This window comes from Plecotus auritus (genome assembly GCF_963455305.1).
Source record: "Plecotus auritus genome assembly, chromosome: X".
In the NCBI taxonomy this organism is placed as follows: Eukaryota; Metazoa; Chordata; class Mammalia; order Chiroptera; family Vespertilionidae; genus Plecotus; species Plecotus auritus.
This window is the reverse complement of record NC_137784.1, coordinates 88,779,190-88,798,291: the sequence shown is the minus strand read 5'-3', so window position 1 is coordinate 88,798,291 and position 19,102 is coordinate 88,779,190. Positions and strand designations below refer to the sequence as shown.

At 40.1% G+C, this 19,102-nt stretch overlaps 2 protein-coding genes and 1 pseudogene across 12 annotated transcripts in view; all 3 read right to left on the bottom strand.

Moving 5' to 3' along the window:
• PAK3 (p21 (RAC1) activated kinase 3) overlaps nt 1–19,102 on the bottom strand; it is a 450,753-nt gene that overhangs the window by 103,997 nt on the left and 327,654 nt on the right. For all 10 annotated transcript variants that reach the window (XM_080652995.1, XM_080652994.1, XM_080652999.1 and 7 more), the window contains 2 exons: nt 12,900–13,031; nt 11,514–11,679 (listed from right to left, as the gene is read on the bottom strand). In XM_080652995.1, coding sequence (XP_080509121.1) covers nt 11,514–11,679; nt 12,900–13,031 — 298 coding nt within the window. The remainder of the gene's footprint in view (nt 1–11,513; nt 11,680–12,899; nt 13,032–19,102) is intronic.
• Nucleotides 2,230–2,872, bottom strand: LOC308240073 (stAR-related lipid transfer protein 4-like; the record flags this gene model as incomplete). Its single annotated transcript, XM_080653003.1, has 1 exon — nt 2,230–2,872. The coding sequence occupies exon 1, from the start codon at nt 2,845–2,847 to the stop codon at nt 2,230–2,232; it is 618 nt and encodes a 205-aa protein (XP_080509129.1). The 5' UTR covers nt 2,848–2,872.
• Nucleotides 6,173–7,080, bottom strand: LOC308240072 (RNA-binding protein with serine-rich domain 1-like; annotated as a pseudogene). The gene has a single exon. The product of its transcript is annotated as an RNA-binding protein with serine-rich domain 1-like (transcript).

Below are 19,102 nucleotides of genomic sequence, written 5' to 3'. Positions count from 1 at the left end.
CTTCCTCTCCTAAAACTCTAGTACCACCATCCCCCCCCCAATTTTATATTCAAGTAATATTGAATAAGTTAAAATTATCAGGTATATGCCTTCATACCTTCTTTATATGCTATTCTCAGACTGCAATGTCCTTATTAAGTTTTCTTCCTGGCAAGTTCATATTCATGCTTCAACTCAGCTTCAATGTTGGCAGTTCTAGAAAGCCTTCCCTAATTCTTTTGAATAATGTTAATAATTTCTGGACTAGTACTGTTTTTTTTCTCTCTCTCTCTCTCTCTCTCCCCCTTCTACCCTCCATCCTTCTGTCTCTTGCTTTCTTGTTTTTGCTCTTTCTTTCTTTCTTTCTTTCTTTCTTTCTTTCTTTCTTTCTTTCTTTCTTTCTCTTTCTTTCTTTCTCTATACTTAATATGCTATATATATCTATATTTATTTGACATTCCCTTATAGACTGTGCCTTAAGGACAGAAGCCATGTTCTATTCACCTCTGTATCTTCAGTGCCTCCTCACACAGTGCTGTGTATGGAATATGTTGGGAATTCAATAAATGTCTGCTGAATTAAACTCAAATAAAAGTATGCATTTCCTTTTATATTGCATTGTATATATGTACCTTTTGTAAATGCCCCATATTTTAAGACAGGGATTGAAGAATGTATTTTACTTGAGTTATATCTATAGAATGCCACCAAATTAACATTTTTTACTACAACCTTTTATTTAATTTTTAAACATCATTGCTAATAGCAAAAATATAAAGACAAAAACCAGCTCAACTTTTTTCACTTTATCAAAATGGGTCTGAGGATCTATGACTTATGCTTTCTTTACACTCAGGAAAACACAGTAAAGTAAAACACAGATCAAACCTTCATGCACTTGAACCACCATATGCTCTTGTGCTTTTTGTAACCTATCTGGCATGCATTTCCAGAGTTCACTTTACTCCATATTAACCACACACACAAAAAGGAAATAAAATGATAATAATGCAGGAAGAACTCACATTGAACACTGAAATGAATTTCAAGATGTGTGCATGTACACAAACAGATACATACCAAAATTTGCCTGGACACATTGAGATGCCTCAAGTTCTTATTTTAGAAGTAAACTAGGTGGACAGTTCAAAAGCTAGAGTCATTTGGGATGTTAAAATCATGTAGAATGTTCCTTTAAGGCAGCCATAGAATCAAGGGACCAATTATTATTGTTCATTCTATTTACACAATGACTCATCTCGCATTTGGTTAAATCTCTGAATGCATTTGTTATAGTTTCAGACAAAAGTTTCATCACAATTATGAATGTTTATGAAGTAGTTTGTAATACTTCATGAGTTGAGTGATACTTTTAAAACTGAAACATGTACAGAACATTCATTGAATTTGAGCTTCTGGAGAGATGATTCCCTGTTGCTAAATACAGAATACCACCAGCCACTTCACAAAACTCAGACTCCTGTTCAATCAATGGTGTGTCCCCATCACATAGTTGGCAGTTTTTGTACTGTTTCTTTCATGCATAAATGTTTTAAGACTCCCAAAATAAATGCACATAAAAACATTCATATTTTTAAAGATATTCACAACATAATGCTATCTAGTTATCAAAATCGAATTGCATTTGATTTGAATCTATATTTACTATAATATCTACCCATTTATTTATGATCTTTTCAATACTTGGAGCAGTGCAAGTCGGTTGACAATGAAGTTCATATTTATAAAATATCAAGAGCTTTTTCTTTACTCCAAGATATTGGCAAACTCATAGAGCATACCAAAAGCACTAATATTTAACTTTAAAAAAATTAAAACTTTTACAAAATGTTCATAACTCTAAAATAGATTATTTTAACCTAACAGCATGAAGCTTGTGCTCTCTCTAAATTCCAAGCAGCCAAAAATTCATACTGATGCACTATTCATTTTCTTAAGAGTTTGAGTCAAAGAACTGCTATCTACTTCGAGGTGGATTTCTGTCATGGTCTCCATTCGTAGACACACAGACTGCCATACCAAACAAAGTGCAAATAACTATTTCCGAAAACTACAATGCCCTCTCTTAGACAGCTATTTACTTTAGGAATAAAATAACACAAAAATATCTCAAATTCTTCTACAAGTTATAAAGATGAGAGATAAGGGTAATGATTTTTACAGGCCATGGAGCTGAAAGGAGTTGATTCAGAGGGTCATAGTACTACAAGTTTAAAGGTCTTATGCCTTTCATAAGGCTTTTTGTAAATCACCATAGAAGTTGATTAAAGTGCTTGCCATAGCTGTATCTACTGCAGACTGAGGAATCATCTCATGCAGATCCATCTGAATATAGCCTGTCAAAAGACTCTGACTTGTATTGTCTTTAAGTGGAACATAAAACCAACCACAGGGATGGTTATATACACGAACAAATTCTGCTCTCTTCTCACTCCAGTCAAGGCTGATCCCACAGGATAAAAGCCCTCCATTATAGTCTACAGTGTAGGAGAAATCAACAAACTCTCTTGGGGAAATGATATTCCAAAGCTGACCAGCAGTAGTGTAACGCATTACACAGCAATTCTCTTCAAAGTTCTCCAAAATGTCCAATGAAGTCATTAAGCTGTCCCAATCTAAGCAACAGGGACCTGGGCATATATGATCTATTATACCATTAACAACACCATCTATAATACCTTGGGCTTTGAAAAGGTATCCATTAAATTCTTCTGAAGGTTTTCTCCAAATTGTGACATCTCTCATTTTCTTTGCAACACGCCACTTATCATCTTCAATGCTATGGTACTGGATGAGAGTGTTTTTAAGTTTAGTTGCAAAAGCAGCAGCATCGGGCAAGCCTTCCATTTTTTATTTTTTCCCTGAGAAGAAGCGAGGAGTGAGGGGTACCAAGCTGGGAAGCATCAGACCAGGAACCGACTCCCGAATTAACAATTTCTGAGTTGCAATTTCATTTTTCAAATTGTCTCACAGATTTCTACATCATTGAGAACTATCTTTATCCAAGTCAGCTATTAATTGGAAAGGGCCTGGACTTCTTCTTCTTTTTTTATGAAATATCAGTTTTAAAGTCACTTGAAACCATAGTTCTTTTAAGAAATTTCTAGTCTTCTACTAGTAAGAAACTTATTCTATTAATTTGCTGAGCAAACTCTTTTCCATAGACTGAACAAAAGCAAATAAGCTTCAGCCCAAGCCACTTTTTAAATTATAACCAATTTCAATTGGCAGGATTCAGTTAATGAGGTTTTATGGTAGTAAATTATTCAGCCTTTATTTCCATGGTATGCATGGTAAAATAAACTGGAGATAAATCCTTCACAAGGATTACCAAAAGACAACCATTTTTATGACATTCTGTTTCTGAATTTAACTGCTATTCAAATAAAATGGAATCCCAACACCCATAACCTTTCACAGGAGAGTGTTTGCTGCCATCTACTGATGTTAGGCAAGTACACAGGAGGCCTTGTTTAGTATTCTAAATCATAGAACAAGCTTTCAAAGTGACCTCTTTCATTGGAGCCATTATAATTTGCTTTTATACAATTTAATAAAGGAAAAAACATTGTGACACAATAGGGAAAAAAGAGACAAAAATGAGCAACTCAAAATCAAAAGGAAAAAAATGATAACAATACCAGAACAGTTTCCTACTAGAGCGATTTCCTAAATAAGAAACATATTATTCATTTTAAACTACAATGATTTAAGAAATCATGAAATACTAGTATTTGGAAATAGGGTTCATGATGTAGTTTCAATGGCAGAAAAGCCCATCAATGTATTCTCCTACATATTAAACTAAGTTGAACTCTAACTACTAAAACATTATCACTTTAGTATAATGAAAATTTTGATTCCTAAGAAAATGAAAAATAATTATCTAACTTAATTTCAGTTCTATGTGAGGGCAGATTAAGAGAAAGAGTCTTGAGTGAGGAATGTTGGGGATGGTGAGGAACAAGACGAGAAAGTGATTATGGGGCCCAGAAGAGACAGGCCAAGGACAAATCTCCTGCATTGCACAATTCTGCTGACAGTAAGTGCCTTTTGAAAAATTTCACTGAAATGTAGGGTTTTCTTTTTCACAATTTTAAAAATCATCACCTGAGGATATGCTTTTATTGATTTTAGAGAGAGAGGAAGGGGAACAGAGAGATAAAGAAGCATTGCTATGAGATAAATATCTATCAGTTGCCTCTCATATGCTCCCTGACCAGGGATCAAACCTGCAACCTGGGTAGATGCCTTGACTGGTAATCTAACCCTCAACCTTTGGTGCACAGGCTGACACTCGAACAAACTAGGCCACCTGGCTAGGGTGGTTTCTTTATTTTCCAACAGATTCAGACAGACTACAATGAACAAGCCTGGCCCAAGCTATCTGTCTGTGTAAAACTGAAAGATGATCTGTCCATTTCAACCATTAGTGATCCCATAGTCTGATCCCCATAATCAGTATCTGCATAAAAGATAAATAGCCTGGAGGCATTTTTATTTGAACTGCCCACCTCATAGTAATTGGATCCCTGATATTGAAGGTGAGGCTACCATTACCTCTTCTCTATGCCTATGATGGGGGGTCCACTCTGGTATGGGCTATAGGCATTTCCTCTACCTCCCTGTCTCCTGTCCCTATCTCCTTTATATTTCAGCACAGGCTCCTCTACTCCTTCCCCAAGTTCCAAGGTTCTCATTGACCGCAAGGTTCTCACTGACTTCTGTATAGGGGCCATACATCTGGAATTATTCCTGATTTCAAACATTGTGTCCCACTACAAGACCCCATGCCCCATTTTTTAAAATCTATATATATAAAAGCCCAGCGACTGGAACAGTGGAATGACCAGAACGACTGGTGGCTATCCTGTGCATTGTGGCAGCCAACCAGCCTGATCCAGGCCCAGCTGGCCCGGCCCCCAGTCGGCCCCCAACACCCTAATCAGAGGTGAGGCCAGACACCAACTGCCCACAGCTCCTCACCCTGCCAGTCCAGCCCAATGGACAGCTATTGGGGCAGGCCTGCTCAACCCCACCCATGCACGAATTCATGCACCAGTCCTCTAGTTTTGAATGATATGGTTGCTCCCTTTTTGAAAAAGTAGCATAATAATAATATACTACTATTTATTGTGCTAGGTGTCTTACATACTTTACACTTCATTTAGTCCTCACAAAGTCCCATTATATTATGTCGTATTATTATCTCTATTTTTCAGATGAAGAAACTGAAGTTCAAAGTTGAGTGACTTGCCTAAGGACATACAGCTTGTCTATATTTATGACTCAAACTCAGTTATGATTCATTTCAAAGCCTATTTCATTGTATTATCTTAATAAGGCTTTTAAAACTATGTAATAAAATAGTTACTACCACTTAACTTTTTTTTGCATTCTAATCCTAGATTTATTCAACACAACTCTTTTACTGTACACAACAAAGTATAAACACATTATCTAAAATGCTACAAAGTTACCAAAAAATTCAAAACAGAAAATTTATAGTACTGACTATATAATAATAGCCAAAAAAAGCAATGTACATGTTGTCAAGGTAACCCCAAAGACCACCATGAAGGGGGAGAAGGTCTGTGATGACCTTGCAGAGCTCTCAATTTTCTCACCAATTTCTTAGAAAAAGGAGATGTACCATTTGGATATATATGCATGAGTACATGTGAAAAAGAACCATTTACAGCAACTAATATGGGATGTTTAACTCTAGATGTCAGAAGAACTCAAGCAGGGGAGCACCGCCAGGTTAATAGAAATAGCAGCTGCACAAAAGCATGCCCTTTCCTGGAGGATCCTCAGGCTACTAGACTGGCCCTAGTTCATCTATGGAATGGAAAAATGTGCTCCCAGGCTTGGGTGGCACTGCCACCTGGAACCCTGCTCTGTTCCTGCTCAGTTAAACTGACTCTCAGAGACTGGAAACATGGGAACTTTCTATTCAGGAAACTGGAGAGCATCTTCATAGGCACAACCCCAAATGAACAACACTTCTGTAGCCAAACTTGGCCTTCAGAGGAAATGTCTCCAATGCTCCTTTGGAAGCCTGCCCCTGACTGAGGATTTGTTTCCTACTGACTCTCCTTCAGCTAGAAAAGTGACAGAATTGAGTTGGATGGGATATAAGTTTCGGGGCAGAGCTTCAGTGGCTTGATTATCAGGAGGAATTGGAGCTGGAGTGGCTTCTGTGGCTGCAGCGGCCGTGGGAGCAGGATCATCGAGGCACCAGGGACCTGCGCCTCTGGGAGCATGACCTTCTCCTAATCCGTGGGGGTGACTGACACCACATGGGAGGTGGTGGTAGCATTCTCCTGAGAGGGCTGAATCGCTTGGGGGGTGGCCTAGGCCAGGGGGACCGCAGCAGTGGCGGTGATTTCCTGGCCATCAATTTGTCCTCCATCCATGTGCTTCAGCGCCTTCTCAGCTTCATCTGGATTCTCAAATTCCACGTATGCACAGCCTTTAGATAGATGGGGGTGCATCCTTTCTACAGGCATATCAATCATTTTAATTTTCTCATAGGTGGAGAATATCTCCATGATGTGAACCTTGGTCACATTCCTGGTGAGCCTACCAATGTGTACTTTGGTGGGTTTAGGGGAAGGGCTCCACCTTTACCTTTCCTTTTCATTTCTTTTGGATGGTTTGGATTTGGAGCGGGTACGCTGCCTGTTGTTATGTCTACACCGAGAAGGACTTGGAGAGCCGGAAGAGATGCTAGAACTGGAGTTTCTGGATGTGCTGGAACTTTCTGAGTGGCTTGATGCTGATGAAGAGTTAGAGCCGCTGCTTGAGACAGTGCTAGTACTGGAGCCAGATCTGGAGGTAGAGCTGGACTGAGACCTGGTGCTGCTGCTACCAATGGAAGCACTGCTCCTCTGAGTTTATCCCTGCCACAATCCTTCTTGCTTGACTCCTTGGTGGCCCCTTTATCTTTAGAGTGATCCTTGGACTTCTCATCAGAGTGGTCTTTGCATTTGGTAGGAGAAGGAGCCCTAGTGCTGGACTTTTTATTATTTTCTTTGACTCCTAGCAAGCTCTTCTTTTCACTCCTGATAAATCCATTCTCCCCTTCTGAGGTGTTCAAAGCAGCAATGGCGGTCTCACTTATCTGAACTCTCACTTCTAACTTGAGTCAGAGAAACGATACCTAATCAATTGCAATTTACGCCAAAGTGCAGCATCTTCCTGCCACCGTGCTTCCTCCTGCTCTCCTCAGCTGCTGAGGTCCATGCCGCTCAGTAGTCAGGGTTAGGGAGCAGGAATGTTACTACCGCTTATTGACCAACTATTTTGTACAAGATTTTTACCTGCATTATTCTCATTTAATTATTAAAATGCTATGAATTTGGTACTATTATTATAGCTACTTTTATATGAGGAAAAAAGAGGTCCAGAAAAGTTAAATAACTTGCCCAAAGTGAGACACCTGTTGACAATCATCTTGTAATTTAAATTGGGGCCTTTCTGACTGCAATACCTGTCCTTTCAGCCATTGGTAGAGCTACATAAAATCCATCCTATAGAGAGAGTACTAATGTGTAGTTATGATTTGTATCCCAGTTTGACAGATAAGGGACTGAGGCTTAGAGGGGTTAAATAACTCGTCAAAGGTCACACAGAGAGTGACAAAGTGGCAGAGAAAGGGCGTTAGAGGGTGCTGGTGGAGCAGGAATAGGAAAGACTGACTTTGCAGACTATGAAGTATAGCTCAGCCGCCTGAATCTGATTCATGAGAAGTAATCTCCCATTTCTTTAGAGGTTCTCCCTGCCAAGGTCTTATAAATACAAGGTAGGGTTGGCTGTTATAGGTAGCCCACTGGCTAGGGGGGAAATGATTCCCCTCTAGGCCCAAGCATTTTCCAACAGAGAGGAAAACAATTTTAATTTAAAAAAATGAAAGGTAGTTTTTGCCTCTTCATCATTTTGCTCAATTCAGAACAGAGTAAACAACAAATTATAAAGTAAACAGATCCAGTACTATTACTGTTGGCAAGCAAAGCCAGATTTTGGCCCAAGAAAATAATGCTTGTTTCTCTGTCACTGAAATTAAGGAATCTATAAATTTAATTATAATAAATCTAAAACAGATACCAAATAACAGTCATTTTTACTAAAACGAGGCTATTAGATTTTTAACATCTAATAAATCTCATAGGTCATGTCTACATGTACAAGATAAAGGAAAAAAATGAGGCAATTGTCTGAGTAACTGAACTGAAATTATTAAGGCAATTTTTTCATTTTCCCTTTCCTTTTACATATATAGACAGTTGAGACATGCAGATGCAAAATGGGTAGTGGAAATAGTGTAAGCTTCAAATGCAAGCAGATCTGAATCCAAACTCTGGCTCTGCCAGTCATTAGTGAAACTTTTTTGAGGCATATGTTCACTGATCTATAAAATGAGGCTATTAAAATCTACCACATGGATTATTGTGAAAAGTAAACCTGATAATGTATGGCAAGTGGCCATCACATAAAATAATAAATGGGAATAATTACTGTTATTACAGCAAATAGTATTAGCACTAGAGGCATAATTAATCATGTATAGTAAAGTCAGTTGGCTAAAGTTCAGCAATTCCGGTTCTGAGTGCTCACAGACATCTGCAACCTGAACCTTTGTCTTTCTAAAATACCCCTAGCTCAGAATGTCTCAACATCAGCATTGTTGAGGGGAAAGGATGGTGTTGTTGTTTACACTGTAGAGTACTTAGAACCATCCCCAGTCTATCCTACCAGATGCCTGCAGCACTCCCTGTGTCGTGACAATAAACATGTCTCTAGACATTGCCAAATGGCCCAATGACCACGTCTGTAGAGTCTTCCTGTGACCTATAGCTCCCCTGAACTGCTCTCTTTCTCTTCAGCAACCTTTTAGATAGACATTTTCTTGAAATAAAATGGCCTCCTATTTGATAATTATATCACACAATTAAATCTTATCTTCAGAATAAAATTGCAAATTTCTTGATGTCAGGAAATTGTTTTTCTATTGTTTCCTTAAAAGATTCTGTTATACAACAGACAAGGTGGAGCCCAGTAAAGATAAATTTGTTTGCTTATTTTTTCATCCATTTACTCAAGAAGTATTTGTTAAGTGCCTTTACACTCAGTGGCCAGATTATTATGATCTCTGAATGCATAATAATCTGTCCACTCAGTGTGTGTGTGTATATCCTATCTAATAAAAGAGTAATATGAAAATTAACCATCACTCCACTACACCCACAAGCCACGCCCACAAGCCAATCAGGAGTGAGTATGCAAATTAACACAACCAAGATGGCAGCGGCCACAGAGAGAGCAGGAGGGAGGCTTGGGTTTCCCTGGCAATGGAGGAAGCCAAGCTTTCTGGGCACTCTGACTGGCCCAGGCCTCCACTTAAGGCTACAAAGTTTCAATTATAGAAGATAAATTAAACCCAACAAAAATGGCGGCAGCCACGGAGCTGGAGAGAGCAGGAGGCTAGGGTTGCCCCCAGCAATGGAGGAAGCCAAGTTTCCGCAGCCCTGGCCTGCTTTGGCCTCTGCTTAAGGCTACAAAGTTTCAATTATAGAAGATAAATAAATCCCAACAGAAATGACTGCCACCATGGAGCAAGCAGAAGGCTTGGCTCCGCTTCAGGCTACAAAGTTTCAATTGTAGAAGATAAATAAATCCCAGATACCAGGGCCTCCGCTTGGGTCATCGAGGGGCATGGCCGGCCTGCAAACCACCACAGGCCCCTTGCCCAGGCCACCCCACGCCCCAAGGGAACCCCCACCCTGATCCAGGACACCCTTCAGGGCAAACCAGCTGGCCCCCACCTATGCACCAGGCCTCTATCCTATCTAATAAAAGAGTAATATGCAGATTGACCATCACTCCAACACACAAGATGGCTGCCCGCATGTGGTCAAAGATCCTGCCCCCATGTGGACACAAGATGGCCACCACAAGATAGCAAGCAGGAGAGGGCAGTGGGGAGGGACCAGGCCTGCAAGGGAGGGCAGTTGTGGGCAATCAGGCCAGCAGAGGAGGGCAGTTGGAGGGACCAGGCCTGCAAGGGAGGGCAGTTGGGGGTGATCAAGCTTGCAGGGGAGGGCAGTTAGGGGTGACCAGGCCAGCAGAGGAGGAAAGTTGGGGGCAAACAGGCTAGCAGGGGAGCAGTTAGACATCAATCAGGCTGGCAGGGGAGTGGTTAGGGGGTGATCAGACTGGCAGGCAGAAGTGGTTGGGGCAATCAGGAAGGCAGGCAGGCAAGCAGTTGGGAGCCAGAAGTCATGGATTGAGAGAGGGATCCCAGATTGGAGAGGGTGCAGGCTGGGCTGAGGGATTACCCACCCCCCCACGCACGAATTCCGTGCACCGGGCCTCTAATATATATATTAGAGGCCCGGTGCACGGAATTCGTGCATGGGTGGGGTCTGGCCAGCCTGGCCAGGGGGAGGGGACATGGGCGGTTGGCTGGCCTGCCTGCTGGTCCAACTCCTGGTCAAGGGCACAATTTGCATATTAGCCATTTATTATATAGGATATACACTGAGTGGCCAGATTATTATGGGTTCAGAGATCATAACAATCTGGCCACTCAGTGTATATGTACCAGACCCTTTATTAGAGTTGGACATACAGGAAAAGAAGACACAATCCCTGCCTTTGAGGAGCTCACAGTCTAAGAGTGAAGGAAGGTGACAGATTAGTATAATGTGATATTTTTTTGTCATAAAAGCAGCAAAGAAGAAGGGTACTTAACAACTGGGAGAGACAAAGAAGGCTTACCTAAGGAGGCAACACTTGAGCTGAGTTTTGAAGGATAAGTAGTAACTAGATGAGGGCATTGATTGCAGATAACTAGTAGTTTGTTAAATGCTCTTGTAATATGATTTTAATGAATATATTTCATAGACTTTTGACTCTTTCAGCAGAAAATGTTTTTAAAGCTTTTTTTCACCCAGCGAGCTAACTGGAAGAGTGTTTTGCAAAACTGGAGTGACTGTGTATACACAAGCATGTACACACTAATGACACTGTGGAAAGGAGGCTGGGCTATCAGCATTTGCTGACCATGGCCTCTCTCCATATAGAAGTGCTCCTAAATTAAGGGAAAAGGATATATTATTGTGGCTGCCAGTTTTGATGGACTCTGTGGGGCTTTTATAGACTTATCTATCATGATTGGTCAGTTGGGAGCCTTTGCGGTATGATCATAGGATATGTCATCAGACTGTTTTCTTCCTTTTGGGAGTGTAATCTTAAAACTTACTACTTAATTCATTTTGTCAAGTTTTCAGCTTAATTAATGTTTCAAGTGAGCATATTTAGTTTATGTCAAATTAGGAGTGTGAGAAAGAGAGTGATCTAAAATACACAGTGAGTCTCAAACTTTACATCTTGTGACTTCAGGGAGTCTGGACTTCATACAAGCAGATTCAAACTTCTAAAGAATCAATTCCAATTCTATTTAAAGATAAACCATTCCATGAAAAAAGTAATGATGGCAAAAGACTCACTCAGCTTCTCTAGGATCTCCTCATCCGTCATCTTGGATTTTTTCCTTTGTCGATCTGTGTTTCTATACAAAGTATTGGAATTGGCATTCTCAGCAGAAGACGGTGTGACCTCTTTACTTGGTGCTGCTGGTGAAGCAATGGATTCAACCACAGAACGAGTATAGATCTTAAAGGTAAGAAAAATAAATGTTCTACAATTAAAACAGCAGCCCAGGAAAGAATATGAAGTCAAGACACTGTCATATCAGTGAGTTTTTTTTTTTTTAATAAAGATAAATTTTCAAGGAGTTTTAGGTTCACAGCAAAATTTAGGGGAAGATACAGAGAATTCCCATATACTCCCCGCCCCCACACATGCATAACTTAAGCCATTATCAACATCCCCTTACCTGATTGGTGCATTTGTTACAATTGATGAACCTATACTTACATCATAATCACCCAAAGTCCATAATTTATATACAGTTCACTCTGAGTGTAGTACACTCTATGGGTTTGGATAAATGAATAATGAGATTTATCTATCTTTATGGTATTATGCAAAGTATTTTCACTGTCCTAAAAATTCTCTGTGCTCTGTCTATTCACCCATCCTCCTAACCTGCACCCCAACCTTCAGTGAGTTTTATAAAACAAGTGATTTATATATAAAAACACACTTTATGTTGCTTCAAATATACTGTCCTTGAAAGCTCTGAGGAGCTAGTCCTTTGTGACCCCCATATGAGCTGTCCTAATTCTGGTACTAGTGCCTCTGCTTATGCGAGTCTTCCTATTTGATTCACATGAATTTTCTTCTCATTCTTAACCTCTGGAACAGTTTTATAACTTAGCACTTATTTGTATACTAGAGGACCGGTGCATGACATTTGTGCACTGTGGTGGGGTCCCTCAGCCCAGCCTGCATGCTCTCGCAGTCTGGGACCCCTTGGGGGATCCAGCCTAAGCCAGCAGTCAGACTTCCTCTCACAGAACAGGGCTCTCCCCTCGCTCCTTACTGCCTGCCTGCAGTGGAGGTGGGAGAGGCTCTCACTGCCACCGCTGCGCTGGCCAGCCATGAGCCAGACTTCTGGTTGAGCAGCACTCCCCCTGTGGGAGAGCACTGACCACCAGGGGGCAATTTCTGCATTGAGCGTCTACCCGCTGGTGGTCAGTGCAGGTCATAGCGACGGGTCATTCCGTCATTCGGTCAATTTGCATATTAGGGTTTTATTATATAGGATTGTTTGGTATTATTCCCTAATTGTCAAGTCCTAATCTTGTATCCCAAGTTTTGGAATGTAGTAAGATGATCAATAGGTACTAGTTGATTAACTAAACTCTGATTATATGACTGTTCCAAATGACATCTTTTGAATCATTTGGAAATAGTCACTTGTTACTTACTGATTTTGTATGCTCAGGTCTTGGTGCTATAACTGGTGGGGGTTCATTGTCATCTTCTTCTTCCTCCTCTTCTTCATCTTCTTCTTCAGAGACAGGAGGAGCCAAAGGAGGCTCTGATGCTGTTTTTGTACTCTTATGACAAAAACAAAGTTAAAAGACCAGGTATTAACTCCTCATTGCTTCCCTTCAGAAATGAGACAAGAGGAAATGAAATATTTAACCATGTAGGGTTAGGAGGGAACTGCATCTTTTACAAAGGAGCAGAACCATCTAAAATTTGGTGTCCAGGACTTGCCCACATCTAGAGATACATTCAGATCATGGTTTAAACAAATTAAATTTTAAAAAATTATGCTTATTTTCCACTGAGCCAAAAAAGTGAGCTATTCATTTATTAAAGTTCCATTTTTTGTAAAATCATGAATATATTTTAAAAATCAAATGAATTACTATTAAAGCTTTGAATTTGTTCTGGGAAGATTATCAATTTATTGATTGACAGGCTGTTAACCAGAAAAAGGTTATTTTGTGCTTATAGATCAGATCATGTGTATGGATATCATATTAAGACAGCTCTGCAAATACTAAGTATAAGCAAGCCCATGAATGTTTCATCCTTGTTCTACCTCCTGAAATGAAACACTCAAAATTAACAGACATGAAGATCTAAGGAATATCCATCTTCATAAATAATTGTTCAATTTTAACCAAAAGGTAAATGGTGACTTGTAATGCTAAAAATGCAATAACACCAGCACCAAAAACAATAATGACGATAACATCTAGGGTCAGTTCTTGATCGTTCATGTCAATACAGGTGTAAAATGGTACCAAAGCTGGATTTTGAAAGAACTATGGTCATGGTTCTAAAACTGTGGTCCCCAGATCAGCATCATTAGCATTATCAAGGAACTTATTAGAAATTCAAATTCTCAGGCTCAATCCAGATCCATAAAAAACTCTGGAAGTACAGCCTTGCAATCTTTGTTATAATAAGCTTTCCAGATGATCTTAATACAGGTACAAATGTAAAAACCAGTGAACTATGATATAGATATGTGTTGTCCAATATGGCAGCCACTAACGATACATGGTTATTGAACACTTATAACTGATTAGTCTGAATTGAGAAAAGTTGTAACTGTAAAGTGCATACCAGATATTAAATATGCAATATGAAATAATTGATATTTTCTTATGTTTTTTATAGAGTATATACATTGACATGACTACATTTTGAATATATTAGGTTAAGTAAAATATTTTATTAAAAATAATTTCACCTACCTTGGCTGGGTGGCTCAGTTGGTAGGAGCATTGACCCTTACACCAAAAGGCTGTGAGTTCAATTCCTGGTCATGGTATATACCTAGGTTGTGGGTTCGATCCCTGGGAGGCAACCAATCAATGTTCCTCCCTCTCTCTCCCTTTCTCTCTCTCTAAAAATCAATAAAACATATCCTCGGGTGAGGATTAAAAATAATAAAAAATAATTTCACCTATTTTGTCTTATGTTTTTAAATATGTCTACTTCGAAATTTAAAGTTACATATATGGCTTTTATTAAATTTCGGTTGGAAAGCACTATTATAGATGTTTTTTTTTTATTTTTTGTTATATATATATATGTATTTGTTCTTTGTTTATTCCTTGAATTATACTAGCTTAGGCTAATCTTAAAAAGAATTTTCATTTTTTGAGGACAAATCTCCGAAGTCAGATAAAGGCTACTAGTAGATTTACATAAAAAAAACCTTAGTCTATGATTACAAGTTCACTGTGGATTTTCTACAATCATGTAGAAACCTATGATGGAATAATAAGGTATAATCATATATTTGATTGGAGCCAGAAAGGTTTATCTCTTTCGAGAAGGAAGACACCTTAAAGTTATAAATAAGTACTTGAAAGAATATTTGATTGCCTGATATACATACTGAGTGGTTTATAGATTGAAGTGTATATGCTTACTGATATTGGTTTTCTTATTTATACACCTATATTTATTCTTCTTTTTGTCTAGCAAGTCAGAAAATTATTTATTTACTAGAGGCCTGGTGCACGAATTTGTGCACCAGTGGGGTCCCTAGGCCTGGCTTGTGGGATCGGACCGAAACTGGCTCTCTGACATCCCCTGAGGGGTCCCGGATTGCAAGAAGGTACAGGCCAGGCCAAGGGACCCCACCAGTGCATGATTGGGCTGGGGAGGGACTTGGTAGGTTGGCCAGCTGGGGAGGGACTGCGGTAGGGCTCCAGGGCATGTCTGGCCCATCTTGCTCAGTCCCGATCAGCCAGACCCCAGCAGCAAGCTAACCTACCAGTTGGAGTGTCTGCCCCCTGGTGGTCAGTGCATGTCATAGCGAGCAGTTGAGTGGCCTTAGCATATCATTAGCATATTATGCTTTGATTGGTTGAATGGATGACCGGACAATTAGCATATTAGGCTTTTATTATATAGGATTGTGGCTGTATGAAAAACAACGTATGGATAATGACATTAAATTTCCAGATTTAAAAAATCAGCTTCTTCTTGTGAAAAGATAACTCTTCAGGGCACTTCAGTGGGCTCAAGGAGAAATTGCTTTAGGGTATTGGTATTATACTGGAATTATATTATTGGAATATAAGCTTTTATATTCTTTTGTTCCAGAAATTTCTGTTCTATCTTATGCCAGCTGGGATTAAGAATGCAACTAATCACTGTTCCTTGGTAGAAGGGAAGAACCTGAATATAAACTGAACATACTCTATATGGCAAACAATGCTATTTTATCTATTAGGCAATATGAACCATATACAAGGATAATAAGCCATATGTGGGCCTGGAAAAATGTTTTAAGTGAGAAATAAATCATTAACTCCAAAATACCACAAGGAAACTATAAATTAATTGATGTCTAATTAAATTTATATTAAGTATAACTATATATTAACTAGTCATTTAAATTTAGTAATTATAGGAATTTTATTACATTAAAAACAAATAGTAGGGTAGATTGTCTTATTTAGCAACAGTTCTTGAGTATTCACAATGATTTCCAATAAATTATACCTAACCACAAATAAAATGTTATCTGTAATAAAATAATTTCAAAATCATTATTTTAAAAATCACTTTTAAAAGTTTACCACAAAATATAAAGTGGGATATAGGGGCACTTTAATATATTTGATACAATGCATCATGTGGCTTCCATAAGTGAGATTGTATATATATATATATGTATATATATATATATATATATATATATATATATATATATATATATATAGAGAGAGAGAGAGAGAGAGAGAGAGAGAGAGCCTATGAGGATCTAAGAATGGTCATGATGGCAAAAAATGGGCCAAGGTCTAGGTATCTTGGCCCAGCACTTAAACTGGTACAAAGACCTACTGGCCAAGAGACAGCCTTACACATATCAATTCTTATTATTTTACTAGAGAAAATCCTTCTGCAATATTTCACTGACTATTTCTATCTTCACTATTCTAATTTCACATGGGGGACATTCCCCACATCCATGGATGGACTAAGGAATTAATTAGAAAACCTAAAGATTTTTATCCTCTGAAAGTTTGTAGGGTGAAGGAAGACAGATATTATAATGCATTTGGGTCCAAACACTATGCTGGCATGATGGTTGTTTGGTTGGAGAGAATGTGTGGCCTCCAGTGGACATTCTGTTTTGGATGTTAGTTGGGCCAGGGAGAATTAACTAACCAGCAATACACCTAGAACATTAGACCACAGAATTGAGAACTGATATTAATATGATTTCCTGTCCCAGTTAAATAATACTTGGACCTAGTATACTTTTCTATTTCTCCATAAATAATACTGGGACTGGGCACACTTTTTCTCCTATGTTAAATAATACAAAACAGACTATATTTTTCTGTTCTTATATTAAACAATATTGAGAACAAACAAAAATGATGTAGCTTCTTATTTTAAGAAATACTTGTTCTGGAAAGATACGACTGAACCAACTAAAGTACCATAGGAATGCAGATTGGTGCAGCCAATGGAAAGCAGTATGGAGTTATCTCAAAAAATTAAAAATGGAATTGCTTTATGACCCAGCTATTTCCCTTCTGGGAATATATCAGAAGAAACCTGAAACACTGATTTGAAAGAATATATGAACCCCTATGCCCATTGCAGTGCTATTTACAACTAGAGGTCCAGTGCATGAAATTTGTGCACTTGGGGGGGCATGTCTCTCAGCCCAATTTGTGAGAGGGCACAAGCCAGGGACCCCACCAGTGCACGATCGGGTCTGGGAGGGATGTGGGAGGTTGGCCAGCTGGGGAGGGACCACAGGAGGGCTCCAGGGTGTGTCCAGCCCATCTCGCTCAGCCAGACCCCAGCAGCAAGTTAATCTACTGGTCAGAGTGTCTGTCCCCTGGTGGTCAGTGCACATCATAGCAACTGGTCCACTGGTCAACTGCCTGCCCCCTGGTGATCAGTACACGTCATAGCGACTGTACACGTCATAGCGACTGTACACGTCATAGTTGACTTTCTGCCCCCTGGTAGACAGTGCACATTATAGCAAGGGGTTGAAAGGCCTTAGCATATCATTAGCATATTATGCTTTGATTGGTTGAATGGCCAACTGGATGACTGGACAATTAGCATATTAGGGTTTTATTATATAGGATAGCCAAGATTTGGAAGCAGCCCATGTCCATCAGTAGATGAGCAGATAAAAAAAAGCTGTGGTACATTTACACTGTGGAATACTACTTGGCTGTAAAAAAGAAGGAACTTTTAACCTTTTGTGACAGCATGGATGGACCTAGAAAGGATTATGGTTAGTGAAAGAAGCCAGTCAGAGAAAGACAAGTACCATATGATTTCACTCATATGTGAAATTGAATGAACAAAATGAACTAACAAGCAAAATAGTGACAGACTCATAGAGAGCAGACTGACAGCTGTCAGGGTTGGTGAGTTGGTGGGCTGGGTGGAGTGGGGATTGAGCAAAAAAGAAAAAAAAGAGAAAAACTCATGTACATGGACAATAGTGTGGTGGTTGAGAAGGAAGAGGGTATGGGGGGATAAATTGTTATGGACAGGGATTTGTCTTGGGATGGTCAACACACAATACAGTGTACTGATGATGTATTGTGGAATTGTACAACTGAAACCTTAATTTTGTTAACCATTGTCACCCCAATAAATTCAATAAAAAATTAGCCTGTTTACCAGGACTCTCTTCAAGCCTCTCATTCCACTGTATTTGCCAATCCAAAGTTATCTCTATCTATCTATCTATCTATCTATCTATCTATCTATCTATCTATCTATCTTCTATCTATCATCTATCTATCTATCTATCTATCTATCTATCTATCTATCTATCTATCATCTATCTATCTATCTATTTATCTATCTATCTATCATCTATCTATCATCTATCTATCCTCATCTAAAACCCTAATATAAAAATAGACCAAATGGAGGAACAACTGAACAACTGGTCACCATGACATACACTGACCACCAGGGGGCGTGTGCAGAACATGGTGGGCATGGGCCACAGTGGGATGGCGGAGCAGGTGAGTGGGGGTGCCAGACCAAGGTGGGGTGCTCATTGCTCTCATCGCAGTGAGCCTCTGATGGTTACTGAAAGTTCTTTGCTCCCGTGTGCTGCAGTCCCGCCTGGTGCTCACACCTGCTGCTGGCGCTGGCCCCGCTCACACCCGCTGCTGGCCCCAGAACTGCTGCTCACACCCACTGCTGGTGCCTGGCACCAGCCTCAATCGCTTAGCGCCATCAGCAGGTCTGAGCAGTGGCTGCCGGCCCCAATCACCCCTGAAGGCTTCTCCACCTCTCCCTGCTCCTATGGAGTGGTGGGGGCTGGCAGCCGCCTCTCGCACCTGCTGCCAGCACTGGAGCCGCTGCTCGCACCCTCTGCCGGTGCCTAGTGCCAGCCCCAATTGCTCGGCACTGTCAGTAGGTATAAGTGGTGGCTGCTGGCCCCGATAGCCCCTGAGGACTGCTCCACCTCCCCCTGCTCCTGAGGGGTGATCAGGGCAGCAGCCGCCACTCGCACCCGCTGACAGTGCCAGCCTTGTTTGCACCTGCTGTTGGCACCAGCCCCAATTGCTCTGTGCTGTCAGCGGGTGCGAGCTGGGCCGGCACCGTCAGTATGTGGGAGCAGCGGTGGCAGGAACGGTGCTGCCGGCAGAAAGGG